The sequence below is a fragment of the Drosophila grimshawi genome, unplaced genomic scaffold (assembly GCF_018153295.1).
Source record: "Drosophila grimshawi isolate 15287-2541.00 unplaced genomic scaffold, ASM1815329v1 contig_1367, whole genome shotgun sequence".
Lineage (NCBI taxonomy): Eukaryota > Metazoa > Arthropoda > Insecta > Diptera > Drosophilidae > Drosophila > Drosophila grimshawi.
The window spans coordinates 5,960,200-5,978,041 of NW_025062889.1; the positions used below are offsets into that span (position 1 = coordinate 5,960,200).

The 17,842-nt window shown below is 37.3% G+C and overlaps 1 protein-coding gene and 1 long non-coding RNA gene across 4 annotated transcripts; both read right to left on the reverse strand.

Annotated features, from left to right (window-relative positions):
* Positions 1-4,165: 4,165 nt before the first annotated feature.
* On the reverse strand, positions 4,166-12,860 carry LOC6560093. Of its 3 annotated transcripts, XM_001985824.2 has the most exons (3): positions 12,358-12,860; positions 5,043-5,252; positions 4,166-4,968 (listed from the first exon to the last, which is right to left on the reverse strand). In XM_001985824.2, the coding sequence occupies exons 1-3, from the start codon at positions 12,721-12,723 to the stop codon at positions 4,744-4,746; spliced, it is 801 nt and encodes a 266-aa protein (XP_001985860.2). In that variant the 5' UTR covers positions 12,724-12,860; the 3' UTR covers positions 4,166-4,743. The 3 variants fall into 3 exon arrangements, with proteins under 3 accessions (XP_001985860.2, XP_032591318.1, XP_032591320.1); XM_032735427.1 differs by lacking the exons at positions 4,166-4,968; positions 5,043-5,252 and adding an exon at positions 11,749-12,302 and having other exon boundaries at positions 12,372-12,860; XM_032735429.1 differs by lacking the exons at positions 4,166-4,968; positions 5,043-5,252 and adding an exon at positions 11,749-12,302.
* A 3,423-nt stretch (positions 12,861-16,283) lies between these two features.
* On the reverse strand, positions 16,284-16,721 carry LOC116805089. The gene is made up of 2 exons (XR_004365016.1): positions 16,675-16,721; positions 16,284-16,610 (listed from the first exon to the last, which is right to left on the reverse strand). It is a non-coding gene; the product is annotated as an uncharacterized LOC116805089 (long non-coding RNA).
* Positions 16,722-17,842: the final 1,121 nt, after the last annotated feature.

Genomic DNA, 17,842 nt, shown 5'->3' on the forward strand with positions numbered 1-17,842 from the left:
TAAATTTAAAGCAGCTTAGATTAATTTGTTTAAAAGGGTAATTTACTCAATAAGTCCATGAAATATGCAGTATGCAAAAACAAACAAGAACTATCTATTCCCATGCTATGACTTTTGCCTGAATTTGTTGCCAGAGCTGCAAGTATATATCTATATATGTATGTGTCTAGTGTTTGTATATATTACCATCACAATCGCTTCAGTTACTTGATGTTCGTTCGGATAAAGTTTGAAAACGCCAACGCTTAACCGCATTAGCCACACCCACTAACACCACAGACACACACAGACACAGACCGACACACACACACACACACACACACACACACACACAGACACAGACCGACACACACACAGACACACACACACAGACAGGCACACGTCTGGTGGCTACTTTTGCTGTTGGCTTGGGCAAGCTTAAGTGCATCTGGATGCGCATTTTGCACGCCATCTCAGACTAGCAGCATATAAAAATAAATTCGATACATTTTTAATACATCTGATTCAGCAACAATGACAGTGTTCGAGGATTATAGCGTCACTTCCCGCAGCTGCCATCAATTTCAAGGATATCAGCTGGAGTTGCGGCGTCTGCTCAGGTAAAAACAAAAAAACAACATTGAAAACAAACAACAACCAAATCCCCCGACAGCTGAATGAGCTGTGGTGTGCTAAGTCTGGGCATCAAGTGGCAGGCGGCAGGCGGCAGGCGGCAGGCGGCAGGCGGCAGGGGCAGAGTGGCTGAGCGTGTTGGTTTTATAAAGCATATAAAAGTAACGGTAACTGATACCAAAGAAGCGCATATCCTTTGCATAAATCTCTCATAGTTGTTAATGCAAACCGCGCCTGGCAGCCAGACCTCAGCTGTCAGCTTGCCCAGTTTTCAGTTTGCCCCATTTTCGGCTGGCAGTTGGCACCCGTCGCACGTTCGAACTTTTCAACAAACACCAAAAAAGTAAAGTGAACAAAAAAAAAAAAAAAAAAAGGACACACAAAACTTTATAAAAGGAAACGAGAAAAGTAAAAACAAGGAACAGGCAAAAAGTGAGGTGCATAGGAAATGAGCTGGTTAGCCAAAAAATACATATGAAAAACATATAGTAACACAGAATGGAGCGCAGACAATAAAGCGACGACCCTGGCAAAGTTTTAGCACTGACCAATGATTTACATATGCATTTGTGTGTGTGTGTGTATGTAAATCTGTCACTCATATGAGCGCTAACGTATATCACTCACACCCTGGCTCCTTACCTTTTTCCATTCCCAACAGATATTTCGATATATTGAAAATATATGAATGCATATCCGTATCCATTGTCCTTTTTGGCTGTCAACTTGAAAATGCTGTATGTATGTGTGTGTGTGTGTGCGTGTGTGTGTGTGTGTGTGTGTGTGTGTGTGTGTGTGTGCGTGTGTGTATGTTAATGTGAGTGGACATAGAATTTGTCACATTTTTGTATTGCATACCAATAGGGGCCCATGTGAAGCGTTAAGATAAGCGTTTCCCTCAGTTTGATAGTTGATGTTCTCCTTGACAGCTACATTTAAATTTATTTGAATGCTGACAATTGGTTATTTCCATTTTACTATCATTTAAATTACGTTTTCTAAGATAGTCGAAAATTGAATGAAATACAATATTAATTCCAAATATACATTAGGCAAAAAACTATATAGAAAAGCCAGTCAAGTTTTAAAGTTTTTATGTTATGAAACCAAACATTCACATTCTATTTGTCCCAGGTTTTTAGCTTATAAATAAACTAAATAAAATAAATATCAATGCAACGAATACCAATTTAGAAAGATAGTAGCTTCTGTAATCTTAATTGGAAGAGCAGATAAATATTTTAAGTTGTTAAGTACACGTGAAGAAATCTTAATCTTAGATAGCTAATTATGAATTGGCGAGTTTTACTTTAACTTAAGATCCTTAGATTATTCTATATTTTACATATCTCATCCAGAATCGGTAACTCTGACTTTACTTACGTTAAGTTGAAGCCCAAGTAAAGGTTTAATGATTATCTTATTAAGTGTTAAGCTTAAATATTTAGAAAGAATCAATACCTCCTCACAGAGTTAGCAAACCTTTAGGCAAATGCAGCACTCAACAGGGGTATTCAAATATAATTTTATTGCACCTGTTTTTGCTGGCCATGTTTTTCAATTGTTGCCCATATATCAAACTCCTTATGCGCACAGGGCATTCTGTATTCACAGTATTCGCACGACATTTTTGGAGTCTTTTTTATTTGTGGTGTTATATTTCTTATGCAACACACACACACACACACACACACATACATACACAACAGCAGGCCCTTAGGCGACTTTAAAGAATATTTGAGTGACTTTTGCGACGGCGTGTTTACCTTTCGGCAGCACTGCTAGCAAGAGCAAATAAATGATGTGTTTTCCATGTTTTTTTTTATTGGTCTTTTACTATGAAAAGATATTACGAGTAAAGCATTCTCCGCAAACGGCTATCAAAATGCGACTGAGCCTGTTTGGCTAATAGCTTCTAAGCTGATATGCAAACAGGCTAATCTCGAAAAGTAGCATTCAATTTGCACTAAGCTGCCGCCAGATGCCAAAGCAAATTCAACTAAGTGCAGATTCTCTCGTTCAAACTGCATCGGGCACTTTGCATAATTAAAATTGCACCTACAGCTGAACAGCTGGACAGTAGGACAACTGGACAACTGGACAGCTGGACAACTAGACAGCTGGACAACTGGACAGCTAAGAATTTGGACAGTCGGAAACTGATTAGTGGTTCTTGGATTTCAATCAGCAGATAATTTAGACAAAAGCCGCTTTAGCAATTATCATTAAATAGATGCCCACTAGGCCAGTTGACTATTGCTGACCTTTGATATCTTGTAACATATTATCAACATTTAGCCAAGTGCATTTAAGCAGTTGATTCTATAATTAAATTCGAATGGCCAATGCCGATTAATTAGATTGGCCAAAGGCTAAGCGTATAAACGTTTTTTGGTCATTGCCAACGGCAAATAGTTATAAAACAAAAATGCAAATAACATATTACGGTTGAAAACATTTATGCTAAAGTTATCCGCATTTCGAAGAAAATATGCAAACAGCAAGAGAAAATGGCAAAAGGACGATGCCAAAAATCTTGCAAAAGTGTGCAAATGCAAATTGAAAGATGAATACTGTAACAGAAGTATAATATACTTTGGATGATTTTAAATTGACAATTTAAAGCGCACAGATTTATATATATATATATATATATTACTTTACTTAAAAGTTAAGTAAATAATTACCAAATAAAAATATTCATATTTAAAGTGTTCGCTATTAAATATATATATAAAGCTGGCTAGAAAAAATGAATGTGGGAACGGCTCATAACTTTTCACAGTTAAAACTTTGTTGCAATAACTTTTTGGTCACGCTTTGGGCTTTGGATTAAATACAAAATTTAAGTAGCAATAATTGTAACAAAACTAAACCGAGTTTCATAAGCGAAAACACATCATAATCTACACGTTTTAAGAGTGTGTAATCTTCTGTGTGCCTAAGATAATCTTTTTTCTTACTTTTATATCCATTCATTACTTACCCTTGATGCTCGTTGCAACCGCAAATAAAACGCAAGCCTGATAACACATTTAATCTCAATTTATTCTTGAACTGACTGACAATGCAAAAAGTTTTCGTGCGTTTATCTTATTTGCCGAGTTACCCATTTCAATTCGATCGATTTGTGTGGAATATTCGTGTTATAAACTGTGCACAAAATGCTTAGAAGAAGAGTTTTGTATTGTTATCGTAAATTGCAATTCATTTTGCCTCTTTCAATGACTCTTTAAATTGTATCCTTTTCATACTTAATTTCTAAACAAAGTGCAGTAGATTACACATACACACACAGACATTTATATAAAATATATAATTACATCTCAATTTATTCAATTTATATATATATATATATATATATATTGTTTTAGCTTTATTTTTTGTTTGCTGTTGGTTTTGAATTTTATTGCGTCTTTGGTTTATAATTAAATGATTTAAATTGCATTCAATTTTTATAAAATTATTTGCTCCCTATTAACCAAAAGCTATATGTAACAAATTTACACGCATACATATACATATCTTTTTAAAATATGTATATCAAGCGATCAACTTTTCGGTTTCGAACATATAATTTAGGGATCTGGCAACCCTGTTTAATAATTAGATTGTATATACCTAAGTTTGCTTGAAGCAGCTATTAATTGGTTTATAGTCGTTTGGTTATGGTAGACTTTTGGGCATACTAGATTGGACTTTTGGTCTATGTATATACTATATAGCATATTGGTCTAGGAACAGACTAGTGTTGATTTGAAGTGTAATTTAATTTCACTTATTCATATTCACATTACAAATTTAGTTTCAAAAATGATGATTATCCTGAAAATACTGGAAGTGCTCTACAACTATACATACATATACATATATAAGCTGTCTAAATCGTCGCTTTCATTAGGTGCTATCAAAACATGCTCCAAAAATACTCGAACCTGATATTTGTCTTATCAGTTTCAGCTTGACATACAAAAGCTCTTACAAATTCCTTACAAATCTATCATAAGCGACGTTTCACTGTGCTATTTCCCATACGAATAATAGGAGTGTTAAGGTAGGTTTCTAGGTGATTCAACATTAATAGACACAAATTTGCTAAGTGCAACAATTTCTTCTTCCAACGTTCGTCGTTTAACAGGACAACTCCGTCGATCGTCGAGCTGCCTCACTGTGCACACAATGTTCAGTGTCCTTGATCTCGCGTCCTGTGATATCTGCCAGCGAATTGGGATCCATATTCGATAGTTTATCCAAATCGGCATCGTTCAGCAGATTCTGTTGCAGCTTGCCGACCAATTTACGCAAACGATGAGCATCCAAAGAAGTGCGACGTAAATTCGCATTATAATCGCTGGGCTATTAAATTAAAAATTGAAACCTGTACAGTGAAGCCAGAAAGTCAAATGTGTGAATAAGAAAAACAAGCTTACATCTCGCCATTGTTCGCCAGGAAAAACGGCAATCAACTCCGCGTTTGCCTCGAGCGTCGAAAAATACTCTTCATCATCAATTTCTGTTCCATCGCAATCCAAATGAATCGCAGGCTGAGCGCGTTGAAACTTTGCGGCCACCTTGAGGCGCAACTCGGCCAATGTTGTGGCAACAACAGCCTTGCGTATGTTGCGTGTGATGTCCTTGACCTGCGCGTGTGTTAGTGAGTTTAAGAGATATTAATTTGTTTACACACACCAAAAATGTCTGCCGCTGCTGGCCTGAATATAACACAACAATTCTAGAAACGGAAATCTTAACTGTCGCTTCAAATTTATTTCAATTCCATCTTGCGGTTCCTTAATTAAAAAAGTTGATGTTTTTACCAAATTCACAAAGTCATCACTTATACAAACTATATTTTCATTATCTTATATTTGATAGAATTTCATGAATTGTCTGTCTGTGAATTGTCTGATTTTACTGTAGAGCATACAAAGGTTGACAACAACAACTTTTGCTCAAGAATTTTGCCATTCATTAACTTATTCTATAAATGGAAGTCAGCAAACATTCTTTTCAATTAACCACAATATATAAATATCTCTTTAATGTGCACTGAATGAGCAACTGTTATTCAAGCAATAACATTGGCATACCCTTGCCGAGGAAACATTTTAACGAACTAATGAATATAATTAAGAATTCACTTTAAGAATCTCAATTTACAATTGTACGCAAGGGTATTGAATTTACAATACCCCGAAGATGAATGCTTTAATGTGAATTAAAATCCCGCTAAAGCACTTGATTCTAAATATATATATACTTTTAAAAATATATATATGCATACAACTCTTGCTTAAAACTCTCTCGCACTCATTTACCTATTATCAAAATGTCCGTTTTTTTGATTGAGCGCAAAAGCAGGCAAAAAAAGGAAACTGGGTGGAAAACAGAGGGGATAAACGTCAGCGAAGTTTGCCTTAATTTGAAATATGCCAGAAACATTGAAGAATTGCCCCCTCTGCTAAGCTGCCAATAAAAACAACAAAATGCCATCCAAGCACACGACAGCGATAAGGATGCTTTAAGGATGCGATGAACTATGTACTGTATATAAGGCAATAGCTAACAGCTAACAGCTAAAAGCCAACAGCAAACAGCCAACAGCTACAAGCAAATAATCAATTTATTATTTGCCATAACAATAAAGTCAAAACAACAGCAATAAAAAAAACTACGTCAATTTAATCATGTCATGCGTTCAGGTATCGTATTATATTTTTGGGGGCAAAAACTTGGTCGAACATGGCCTACTTAATATTTAAAGCATAACTCTGTCAATTTCAAATGGCCAAAAGAGTGAGGTAGACCAAGAGAGAGAGAGAGAGACAGAGAGAGAGAGAGCTGAAGGGAAGCGGATGGGTCTAACAATCAACAAAAGAAAAATGACAACGAAGCACTCAGCAAAAGGTAAGCAGCCAAAGTATAACTGTCGAATTATATGTAACGCCTGATATAAATATTAAGTATACGACATGTCATCCACAAAATGAGGGTGCTCTTCTTTTGATCGATCAATGTTTGAGGTCTAATCATCGTTAGTATTATCAGCCCTTTGTGTGAAAGGGACGACACTGTCTGGGCGTGATAATGGGCCTGTCATTCCAAATAAGCCATTAAGTTAAACCATTGGCAGATGTTTATCATACGCCCAGCCATATCAATCATTGATCGTCACACGTTTGCTAAACCAATTATAGCGCCAGGAGATTTCATCATCATTCAGCCGACAATGTTGCGTCTGGCGAACAACAATGAAAACTTATCAGCCATTTTATGGGAATTCATATGGCAGACGCCCACAGCACGAAAGGAGAGAACTGACCACCTTTTTCCTCTTAGTCCGGCCACTTGGTCTGCCTGACTACCCTGACTGCGTGTTGGCCATTAAACTTATATTTACATTTGGCATGGCCCGAACTGAACAGCACTGAACTGAACTGAACTGACTTGTATTGTGTTGCCTCAAGAGGGTTGAACGTTGAGTTTATGGATGTAACAATGTTGTCGAAGTAATAATAGTAAAAGTATTTTTAATTTGTAAAAAGTCTGCTTTTTACGCATTGCTTATTTTTAGTTGAGTTGAGAGTTCTTCTTTCCTCGCCAAACACTTCAAACCCAAAACTGTTTGAGCCAACTTCGCTGACTTGCTGATTGCCACGTTTGCTGCTTGGTCAACTGAGTGCGAGACTGGATGCCTGCCCGCCTGCCTGCCTGGCTGAGTGGCTGAGACTGGAGACTGGTTTCAGGCTGATTATTTGGCTGCCATACGCCAATGGCCTCTGGCTTTGTTTGCTCTAAGTGCGTTTCTTAAATTTGTTTTGCTCCGAATTCGCCACTCTCTTACAAAAAAAACCAGATGTTTTCTTCGAACTGAACAATGCTCTCTTCAGATTTCCCCATTTTACACTGGCCTTTACTTCAATTTTTTGCTCAATTTAAAAGGTTATTTCAAACTGCTGCATTTTGAGCAATTTTTTCGCACTCCTTGCCACTTTGCTTAAATTGACCAGTAATTTATTATGGCCTAGTCCTAGTTCATGGCAAACCCTTTTTGTCAAGTACGTTCAATCATTTTGAATGGTCTATTAAGTCTATTCCTCAAATATTTTCCAACAAGTTTTGTTTTCTCTAACCCAAAAGCAAGTATAATATTTTGAGAAACTAGATTTAGTTATCTCATCTTTTTGTATGTCGAATAGCATATCAAATGGCAGCTCAATAATGGACATGAATACGGAATAAGTCTTGCCTTCATCGTCCGAACAGATTCAACTTACATTGGAAAGGCATTTTAGATTATTAAAACGGAGTTGCCAATCAACACAAATTTGTAAAATATTATTGATGAAAACGAGATTTTTAGTATTTGTTGATCAATATGAATTGTGACAGGTATAGGAAAGAAAGGCGAATTAATGTTTGCTTTCCATTCAATTGCCAACACTCTGGTTAGGTTGTCAGTTATACTGACAAATATGTTAGCCATGAAAATGAAACTGTCTAAAATTGCCTTCATCAACAGCACATTGACTGTCTCTATTTGATTTCGTTTGCCAGCTCACACATCAATATTAGTCCGGCGATTCAGGAAGTGGAGAAAGCAAGAGCACATAGGTCTGACAAGGACAATGTACAGATGCCAATGCATTCATGCATTTATAATGACACCCCATCCCTAAAAGTACTCGACAGGTAATTGTAAACCTCATCAGGAATGCGTATCTGCAATATCGTATCTGGGCAACTGAGCTGCTGTTGAATCGAAATTAACACAAACATTCTATCATGCCAATGCTTTACGTACGATGGACTACAGCCGTAAAATGTAGTAATCAAAACTGCCTATGATATTATTGTTTCAATAAAGTATCCCACTTGAAAAGATAGCCACTTGAAGCAATTTTCAATTAAATTATATAAGTTGTGGTTACATAATATCCTTTGGTAAGCCAATTATTGCATGCCTAGTTACTCCCCATCACTTAACTAGAAGTCACTTATATGTAGCTCCAGTGAATAATTTGTTTATATTATATTTCAGTATTCAGTTGTGTCACCACTGTGCGAAGTTCAGGTTCAATGTTGCCATCATTGCTGGCACTAATTTCCCACGATTGTCATCAAAATGCAAGAGTAACCGTGACTCGGCAACGTTTTGTTGCGGCTATCAAATTATTGAAATTGTTTAGTCGCCACATTTGCAAGAGCATTAAGCGCTATTTTACAACAATAACAAATAAACAGAGGGTCGAGAGCCGAGTAGCGACAAAAGAGAAATGAAATACACAGCAATTTACATGCTTGTCACCGCCTTGACACGCATATTATTAGCAAATAGTCAACATATCCTCTCATCTCCGCCTACCATCCCATCCTTGGAATGGCGTACTCAAGTTGCACGCTTGTTTGGACAGGAATAAAACTCGCATATTTGCTTTAATGCGCAACGTTGCGTATACGCAATGTGTGAGACTCAATTGTAGCTTTCAGTTACTGTAATTGCTGTTGTTGTTGTTGTTGTTATGTTTCAACATGTGTGTTCGGGCAACTTAATTCATTCCGGCCTTATAAGGATATAAGGATTTCGGCATTCGGCTCCTGCTTCTACTCTTGTTCTTCATGTCTGAAACATTGCTTTTATTTGTACATTGTAGGTGAAAACAGAAAAAAGCAAATGCGTTTTCCATGTCGCATTCGTATTACACCCACCAAGCCAGCAGGGAGTCGTCCTGTTTTCACTACACATAAGGACACACGGTGTGCTCCATTCACATTTTTTATGACCGCATAACGAGCTATTAAGAGACGATGGCTGTGAGATTAGCTTGCTTTAAAAAGTCCTCTTATACAGTTGCTTAACGATTTCAATAAGTCTACCTAACGGCTATTCCATGACAAAGGAAAGGATCTCTTCAAATTGCAATTACATTGACCGGACACAAGAAAACATGCAAGAAACACTGTACTGAATGAAAAAATAATAATACCCTCAAAAAGTATATAAAACACATCAAGTAGACAAATAAAATATTATAAAATAGTCGGCAAAGTTATTAAGTAATTTAAAAAGTAAACCAAATTCAACACATTGAATATAAGTTAAAGTCCTGTAAAGAATTATATAACCTTAAAACTCAATTAGGTGCTTCTTTGCAACCGTTTTCAAATTATTTAACAAAAGTTCGTAAGTTAAGTAAAACTTTCTGTTGCTTGTTACTCACTTAGTTACTTTTTCTTTACTTTGCAAAAAGCTTTCTATCAAGTTGCATTTATGTCCAAAGAGTAACCCAGAAGCCTAAGTATAAAAAAAAACCTTTCGTAACCAATGTAAACCATAAAGTAATAAGGTTGAGCCCGCAAATTATTTCTTTTTCCGTTTGGTCACAATGTCCGCTTTGATATCAGAGACACCGAGACCTCAAGACATTAATTTAAAACAATATTTTATTTCAACGTGCACTCAAGACCAAAGTAAAACTACTAAATAATCCGTTTATTTTATTTATTTGAAGGAAGACATGTTGCTTAGAGATTTGGGATAGCTAAGCTACATCCCATCAACGATGTCCTACTTCTTTTAGACATATGCTTGTTAAAACAATGCCACACACACACAATATGCTCGTTATGTGGCTAATTTAATTAATTACAACTGTTGAAAAAGTGGTGCACGTCAGCCAAGGAGACAGACAACCTGTCAGATAGACATCAAGTTGCCCATTAAGGTAGCTGTAACAATGGATGCTTGTCAAAATCATGTAACATGCCGTACATGTTTATTAATTAGATGGATGCCACATAAATTACGCATACGACATGCTGGCCGACCAACTCAGGAAACAGGAAAACTGGTGGAAATCTTTTGCGCAGTTTTTCTGCCAGCGACAAATTGCCAACAAAACATTTTTGAGATAGTTTACAGGACAATAAATTAATAATCGTGTCTCGCCAAATAAAATATATACGACAAAATCACTTTGTGAGCACTTCAACGCTTGGCCAGTTTAAGTATAAACTTTGTCCTGTCGCTTGATCCTTGGGCCAGTTGATTTTGTTATGGCGCTTTTTAACGTTTTATCCCGACAATAAATCGATTAGGGGTGCAGACTGGCAGACAGAGCACACAAGCACTCGAGAAATGAGAGTGAGGAGTGGCTACTACTTTGGTGTCTGGTGACGCATGGCACAAGTGGTAGCAACATCGTTATCGGCACCAACGCGCACCAGACGCAACGGCAGCTTAGTTCTAGATTGTGGCAGCCACACACTAATGTTATACTACGAAGCAGATGAGCATTAAATGGCCACTTTACGCTTTCTGGCCAAGTTCGCCAAGTTGCCAACGTTCTTTAAGCTTCAGTTGTTGTCCTTTCTATCATAGCTAACAGTTTTAATTAATTTCAATTGTTAGCGAACCACAATATTAGCTTCCTCTTTCCGGCTTGTTATTAACACACAATTTTACCCAAATTTGGTGAATTTTCCCTTAATTTGCTAAGCTTTAGGCAAGCAAGCTGCAAGTTTAATAAAAAGTTTAAATTACTTGGAAAATTACATTTTTGTCATATACATATACGTATAATGAATCAAAATTACTGCTCATAATACCAGAAAATCATTCAAATAATATGCCAAGATCAAAGATAATTTCAACGTATAAGATATACAATAATTTGCATGTCAAAAGACTATAAAATGCTGCTTGCGCAATTTGCTGTATATTTTAATAGCATTTATGTGGCCGTTTATTCAATTAAACTTTGTGCTAATGGTAGGTTTAACATAGTCGACAATTTGCGCCTAAATACCTTAACAAATCCACTTTTAGCCGTTTGAAACATGTAAGGAAAAGCAAGCAGTCCTACAGCAATGTCTCAAGTGTGTCGCAATTCTTTACAAGAGTTTTTAAGCTGTTACAAAAAGTTTACTTGGATTTTCCTATGTCCGCCCGTTCTCAGGGGATATGTTACCAAATCTTAGAAAAGTAAGAAGTTTTGATACGCTTGTGCAATTTGCTTCAATTTGCTAATACGTTCTGGATAATAAGATGGATTAATTAAAATTGAAAATAAAATTAAATTCAATAGTTAGTTTGTCAAAAATATTCCGGTTAATCAAACGGTTTCAATTCCGGTTTCAAACAAACTTCATTGAGTTTATTTTGATTTTACATTTGCATCCCTTTTGCCTACGAAAAATGTCGGCTTATTGATGCTGATCAAGAGCAGATATAGAGAACACCACTTTAAAACATGGCTTTTTTGCTGCCTTTTACACATACACCTCCGCAAATTTATTTCAACCTCGTTTTTAGCCACTTGATGGGGTTTGCAGACTGGGAGCAATATGATTTGGTCGAGCTTCTGCTGCAGCACTTGAAAACCAAAAAAGCCTAAAGGGCGACTAAAAAGCAAACGCGGGACCAGCACCAAAGCAAAAAATGAAGAAGAGAAAAAAACAGCCAGAACAAGCGCAGGGCTCTCGAAGCCAAACGGTTTTGAGTGGCCAGTTTGGCTAGTGCCTTGCGCCTAGATCCTGTTTGATGCTTCCACTTCACTTTATGCACTGAGCATCAAATGTTTTGCGAACACCGCCCAACAAAAAGAAGTCCGTAATCACTTAACGAATTGCTGGCCGGTTAACAATTGGAAGCTGCCCTATGAATAGGGCAACGAGTGTATGTCCTTTGGCTATTGAAAAGAAACGGTAACGTGAATCGGCAACGGGAAAACGGGATAAACCCACCTTGAACGGCTTACTGTTGTCCAGCGCAGCGAGATCCTCGTCGCCATTGGTGGGCGGTGGTGGTGTTGGTGTCGTCGGTGATAATGCCAGCTCCAATGTGATGCTATCTGCCGCATCGTCCGCATCCCCATCAACATCATCGGTGGCAGAAACAGTAGCTGTAATCGCAGCATCCAAATTCACATCATCGGTCTCACCGTCATCCGTATCGGCGTCCATTTCTGCCGTACGCATCAGAGTCCTTTGTCTTGGTGTTCCTGTTGTTGTTGTCGTTTTCGATGTGATTTGAGTCTTCATCGTCTCAGTTATTTCAGCAGTTGTTTTTACTGCAGAAATTGCCTGATGTGCTGCATTAATTTCTGTCATTTTTTATGTACACTAAATTCTTTGTTTTCTTATTTTCTGTTTTTGTCTCCTTATTTATTGTACCCCAGTCGGCTAGACACTTCGGAGATTTCTGACAAGCAACATGAATTTAAACCTTAATTGAAATGTCTAAATTTTGTAGGTGCTTGGTTTTTTCTGTCTGTCAATTTATTTCTTCTACTTTTTATGGAGACAAGACTAGGTTTCTCAAAGTTTATTGGCAGGCGTTCGTTCTTTGATGAATTGGTTTATTTATTTTATTTTTTCAATATATTTTATTTTATTTTTAATCTTTTTTCACATTTTAATATTATTTCTAAGCGATTTAAAAAAGTTTCTTTGTTTCCGACAGGTTTGAAATATATTTTAAATAATTCTTGTTTTAAAAAAAGTTGAATGACGAATATTACGCGTATCTTTGTTTATCGGAGTTGCTGCGGCAACCGCACTCACCAATTGCAACAAAAGCCGGCCGAACTTGGAATAAATTGCCAGACAACTGTGCGTGCTGTATTTAAACAAGCAGCTACGTGGCTCTTGGCCAGTCTTTGCTGCCATTTGCAAACGCAAAAGCAAAGACAAAAGCCAAAACAGAGGCAAAAGCACACAAGCCAACAGTAAGCTTCGAAGAGCGTGCGCTGTTAACGTTGCTGTTCACAGCCCTCTGTTAACGGCGCTGTTAGCGGCTCTGTTAATGCTAGACAGGGCGTGTTTCGTTGCCTTGTCAGACAAAAACAATGTTGGGTACATTTTTTAATGGCACTAGGCATACTACACACCTGTACTCAGGCGTGTCTGGTCCTGTAAAGCGACAAAAGTTTTCATATATGTATATATATATTTTTTTAACTATACATTTTGTGGCCTTAGCTGGTAAATTGTTGCACTTATACTTATGTTCGTATACATGTACACTTTATATAAATTTGGGGTTTGAACTTTGGGTTTGCTGCGCTTTTCTGTAAGGGCAAAGTTTATAAACGCAATAAAAATAAAGTTGGCAGCTTGCTGGAAAACACTCTTTGGCCTATGAATGAATGCAGTGTTTGCAGGCAGCTGAAAAATGTCACTTTGGCATAATAAGGTCCTCTTATTAAAATTTGTTGGCACTTCAGCGATAAAAGTTCAACAAAGGTGCGCAGACAAAGGCGCAGATTCACGAGCCAAAATTCGTCAATTGAACTGGGCGTGACATTTATGCCCCCCGCCCCCCCATCTCTCTCTCTCTCTCTCTCTCTCTGTCTGTCTCTCTGTCTTGTAAATGTTTATTGCGACCCTCAAAACAAACAAAATAAAATTGGATAACTTCATTCAGCTCTTTAACATAAATTTGGCTTTGTTATTGTGCAAGTTACACACATATATAACGAAGCTAAGCTGAAAATTCCAAAATATTACACATACGCCGCTTGTAACGTTAATTGTCACTACGTGAATGCATTGCACGCAGCAAGGAAATCGCTGGAAACTCGCAGAGATTTTCAACTGATTGACAATGGCGATGCGTACGTGACTCTCATAAAAACCACACGAAAGCGGAAAAATGCTTTTCATTGAATTGCATTTCAATTTTGCTTTTCGGAAGGGCGTGCAATTTCTCCGATTTTATAAAACAAATTGTAAAATAAGCTACAATCGTGAATGCTCAATGTATATTGGATTTGCTTGAAAGTGGCTTCCAATCTCTTATTATATTGAGTGTAGTGTAGAGAAGAGAGTATAAATACAGAGAAAATTGAGCTGCAAACTTATTGTTAGCTCTAACATTATTATTATTGGTATATCATTATTCGACCTCCATAGTTTAATAGCACATGAATAGGTTAATAAATGCATTATTCTTTGCAAATATAAAAGAGCCACAGATACAAAATTGTTGATAGCTTTAGTTGTTGGTATATTCATATCTTACCTTCGTTGATTACCTTCAACGGAGTTGAATAAATCAATTTTTGAGCTTCTAAGTATTATATACATTTTTGATTAAATTTTAAATATAAACAGGTTTTTGTTCACTTTTAGCTGCAACATCTAGCAGCTTTTTATGTGTTAAAATATTTGGAATTCTTTCTTTTCTTTTTACATTTCATTTTATTAACTTTTGTGAAATTGAACCATGTTTTCATGGAAACATAAAAATGAAAACTGTGCAATTCACTTACAGTTACATTTTAAAGTGCTTAGCTTTGCGAATCATTGGAGCATCTCCAATTACCTCGTCCCATGACGTTGACAGGCAACAACGGGCTAAAAGCGGAAAACGCGTTTTGCATATTTCAGCAATACGCTGACCCATCATCAAAATATCTCACATATTTCACATATTTACGTATTTCGCATATTTTGCATATTTCGCACATTATGCGCGATATATATGCATTGAAGTCATGTTTGGCAGCGTAACAACTTCCGCGTTAATTTCCTTGCTACAATCAAAAAGGCCCATAATTTATGTGCCAGCCTGCTAATTGGGAATGCACATTTGGGTTATGGCACGAAAACATTTTACATATTGGCCATGCACGCATTTAAATGCATGCCACAGTCGAGGTGAGCTCTCAGACAGGAGCTGAGCATAACAAATTGAAATTTATGCGTCGCGCCAGTCAGTCGCGCCTCAAGGTGAGAGGTAGCCACATGGTCACCATCATCATCATCATCATCAACAGCAGCAGCAGTAGCAGCAAGAACAGTCATGTTTAATTATAACGCATGACCTTCGTCGTCTGCAGTTTGACAGGAATTGGGCCGTTAGATTAATTGACTCACTTGTCATCGCAGCAGTTACTCAAACTGTAACATACCCTCACAAAAAGGTCAACGCATGTGGCAATGATTAATTGTTTTAGGCGACCACTTTTTTTTTTTTTTTTTGGTTTTCTGGCCTCATGCCAAACTTTAACTCAACTTTGGCCTTCAGCGGCCGCATGTGGATTTGTTGCACATTTGAAATTGTCCAGCATGCAAACAAATTCCAGCAACGAAATCCGGAAACTCCACAGATAAACCGAATATTTGCGATACTTGTGCTTCTCTGACCTTTGGTTATAATTGAATGAATTTAAATAAAACCGAAATGCCAAAGAAAAACACATAAAATTGAAAACGTTTTAATTAAATTGAAATATGTACACACCACACCCACTTACACAGACATCAGTAAGTATGCGGGTCTGCTTAACATTTTTTGTTTATTCTTTTTTTTTTTTGGTTTTGGATTCCTTTCACTTACGCTTTTATTTCGCTTCGTTTCGTGTTTTTTTTTTTTTTGTATAATGTTGAACATGCAATTAAACTTAATCGGTATCGTATATTTAATTATATATGCGCAGACATTTACATATCAATTTGGCTGTATTTTCACACATTTTATTTGTTGGAATATTTGCTTTAATTACGCTCAGGCTTAATGTTTACAGCTGTTTTATTTTATAGTCTAATTGAATGTATTCATTTATTGGACGGAATGTCCAACACAAGTACTGCTTTATCATCTCATTTTGCGAGTTACTTTATCCCAGAAACTCAACTTTAAGCCTTACCCACAAAATTCTAAATCATTTTCACAGCGAACTTGACAATTATATTTACGCCCATAAAAGTATGCTATCAATTTTATACTAGCCCTTAGATCGCTTTAGATCGCCATTCCGTGTACATTTCAGGGGCAATGTAAACTTTTCAAACATACACTTTAACGTGCAATCAAATTTGTGTACATTTAGGCGACACTCCGACAGTTGCTGCACATCCAGCTGCAGGATTTACGCGGAATCTGGCTGATCCTGGTCCATGGCCAGCAGTGCTTGGGTATTGAACGCCTCATTCTGCCAGTTCAACATGCAACGCTCCATGCATGCCATTTTGGTTACAGGACTCTGCTCCAGCTGTGAACAAACCAGGCGCCGAGTTAAAGGTCAGCTTAGTTGGAAGCATCACGCTGTATCATACCCAGACACCCAGCGGCAGCAGTAAGATAAACAAAATGTATAATTTCATGTTTGTATTGGGTGTGGGGAGTAGGGGGGGCTGTAATGGATATATTTTCATTACTGACAGCTGTGTCTAGGCGTATATGCTCCTTTTATGGACTCTGCGGCAGCAGCTAATGACTTTGGTCGCGCAAACAAATCAGCGTGGCAAGCAAATATAAAAACATACGCACACACAGACAGCCTACACAGACTCCTCCGCCATGGCCCACACATACGAATATTCTAGCAAATCAGGCAAATGAGGCAATCTAAGCGCTTGTTGCCTGTGGCACAAACTGCATGATTATGGCTACACCCACGCCCATGTTCCAGCCCCCATCTGCCAACGCATGTGTGCCACGGGGCGTATTAGCAATGCCCACAGCGGCATCCATTACAAAAACTTACTGCTTATATGCAATGCGAAGCTCACACACCAACGCACACACACACACACACACACACTTGGGTGGCAAATCAGAGCCCCCCGCTGGCTTACAAATAAACAAACAGCTCTTTCCACATCCATTTTTGTCTAAAAAAAAAAGTACTAAACAGGAGCAAATATAAAATAAAAAGCTGGAAACGAAATTGGTAGAAAATTATGCGCTCGCCTGCGCGCAATGCAAAAGCTTCATTCGGCATGTCGTTTACCATAACCACGCCCCCCTTCTTACCCCCAGAATCCCTTAGGATGCCAGACATTTGACATTTGTGCCTTATGCTCTGCCATTTGGCCGCTGATTTCTTCACTTGTTAGCTTTGCATTGAGCAAGGATTGCTTGCTCCTTGCAACCCATTTTTGCTTATTTATTCAAAACACTTTCTGAGTACTTGTAGCTTGTAGCAGTGAGCCATATACTCTTTCAGTGGCAAATAAATTTGTTATACGTACCAAAGGAAGTGCAAAGTGGAAAGTGGATTGATTGCCTTTCTGCTGGAAAATTAATAAGACTGGTAAACTTGATTAAATCATGTAAATAATTACCTAAAAATAATGTTTTGATTGTCAAAAGCAATATATTTTTGATGATTTATATAACCTTAAACTGGATATTTTTGTGCCTTCGCCAAGAAAGGAACAAGTGGGAAAACAACAATAATTGAAACCATTTTATTTGTCCTTTTTCGTCTTATTAAATTTT

What these genes read in the sequence shown, in the direction of transcription:
- LOC6560093 (XM_001985824.2), bottom strand. Translation starts at nt 12,723, where the DNA reads ATGACAGAAATTAATGCAGCACATCAGGCAATTTCTGCAGTAAAAACA. An exon ending in ACAACAGTAAGCCGTTCAAG is followed by an intron (nt 5,253 to 12,357) that starts GTGGGTTTATCC and finishes ACACACGCGCAG; the next exon opens with GTCAAGGACATCACACGCAA. An exon ending in CTGGCGAACAATGGCGAGAT is followed by an intron (nt 4,969 to 5,042) that starts GTAAGCTTGTTT and finishes TTAATTTAATAG; the next exon opens with CCCAGCGATTATAATGCGAA.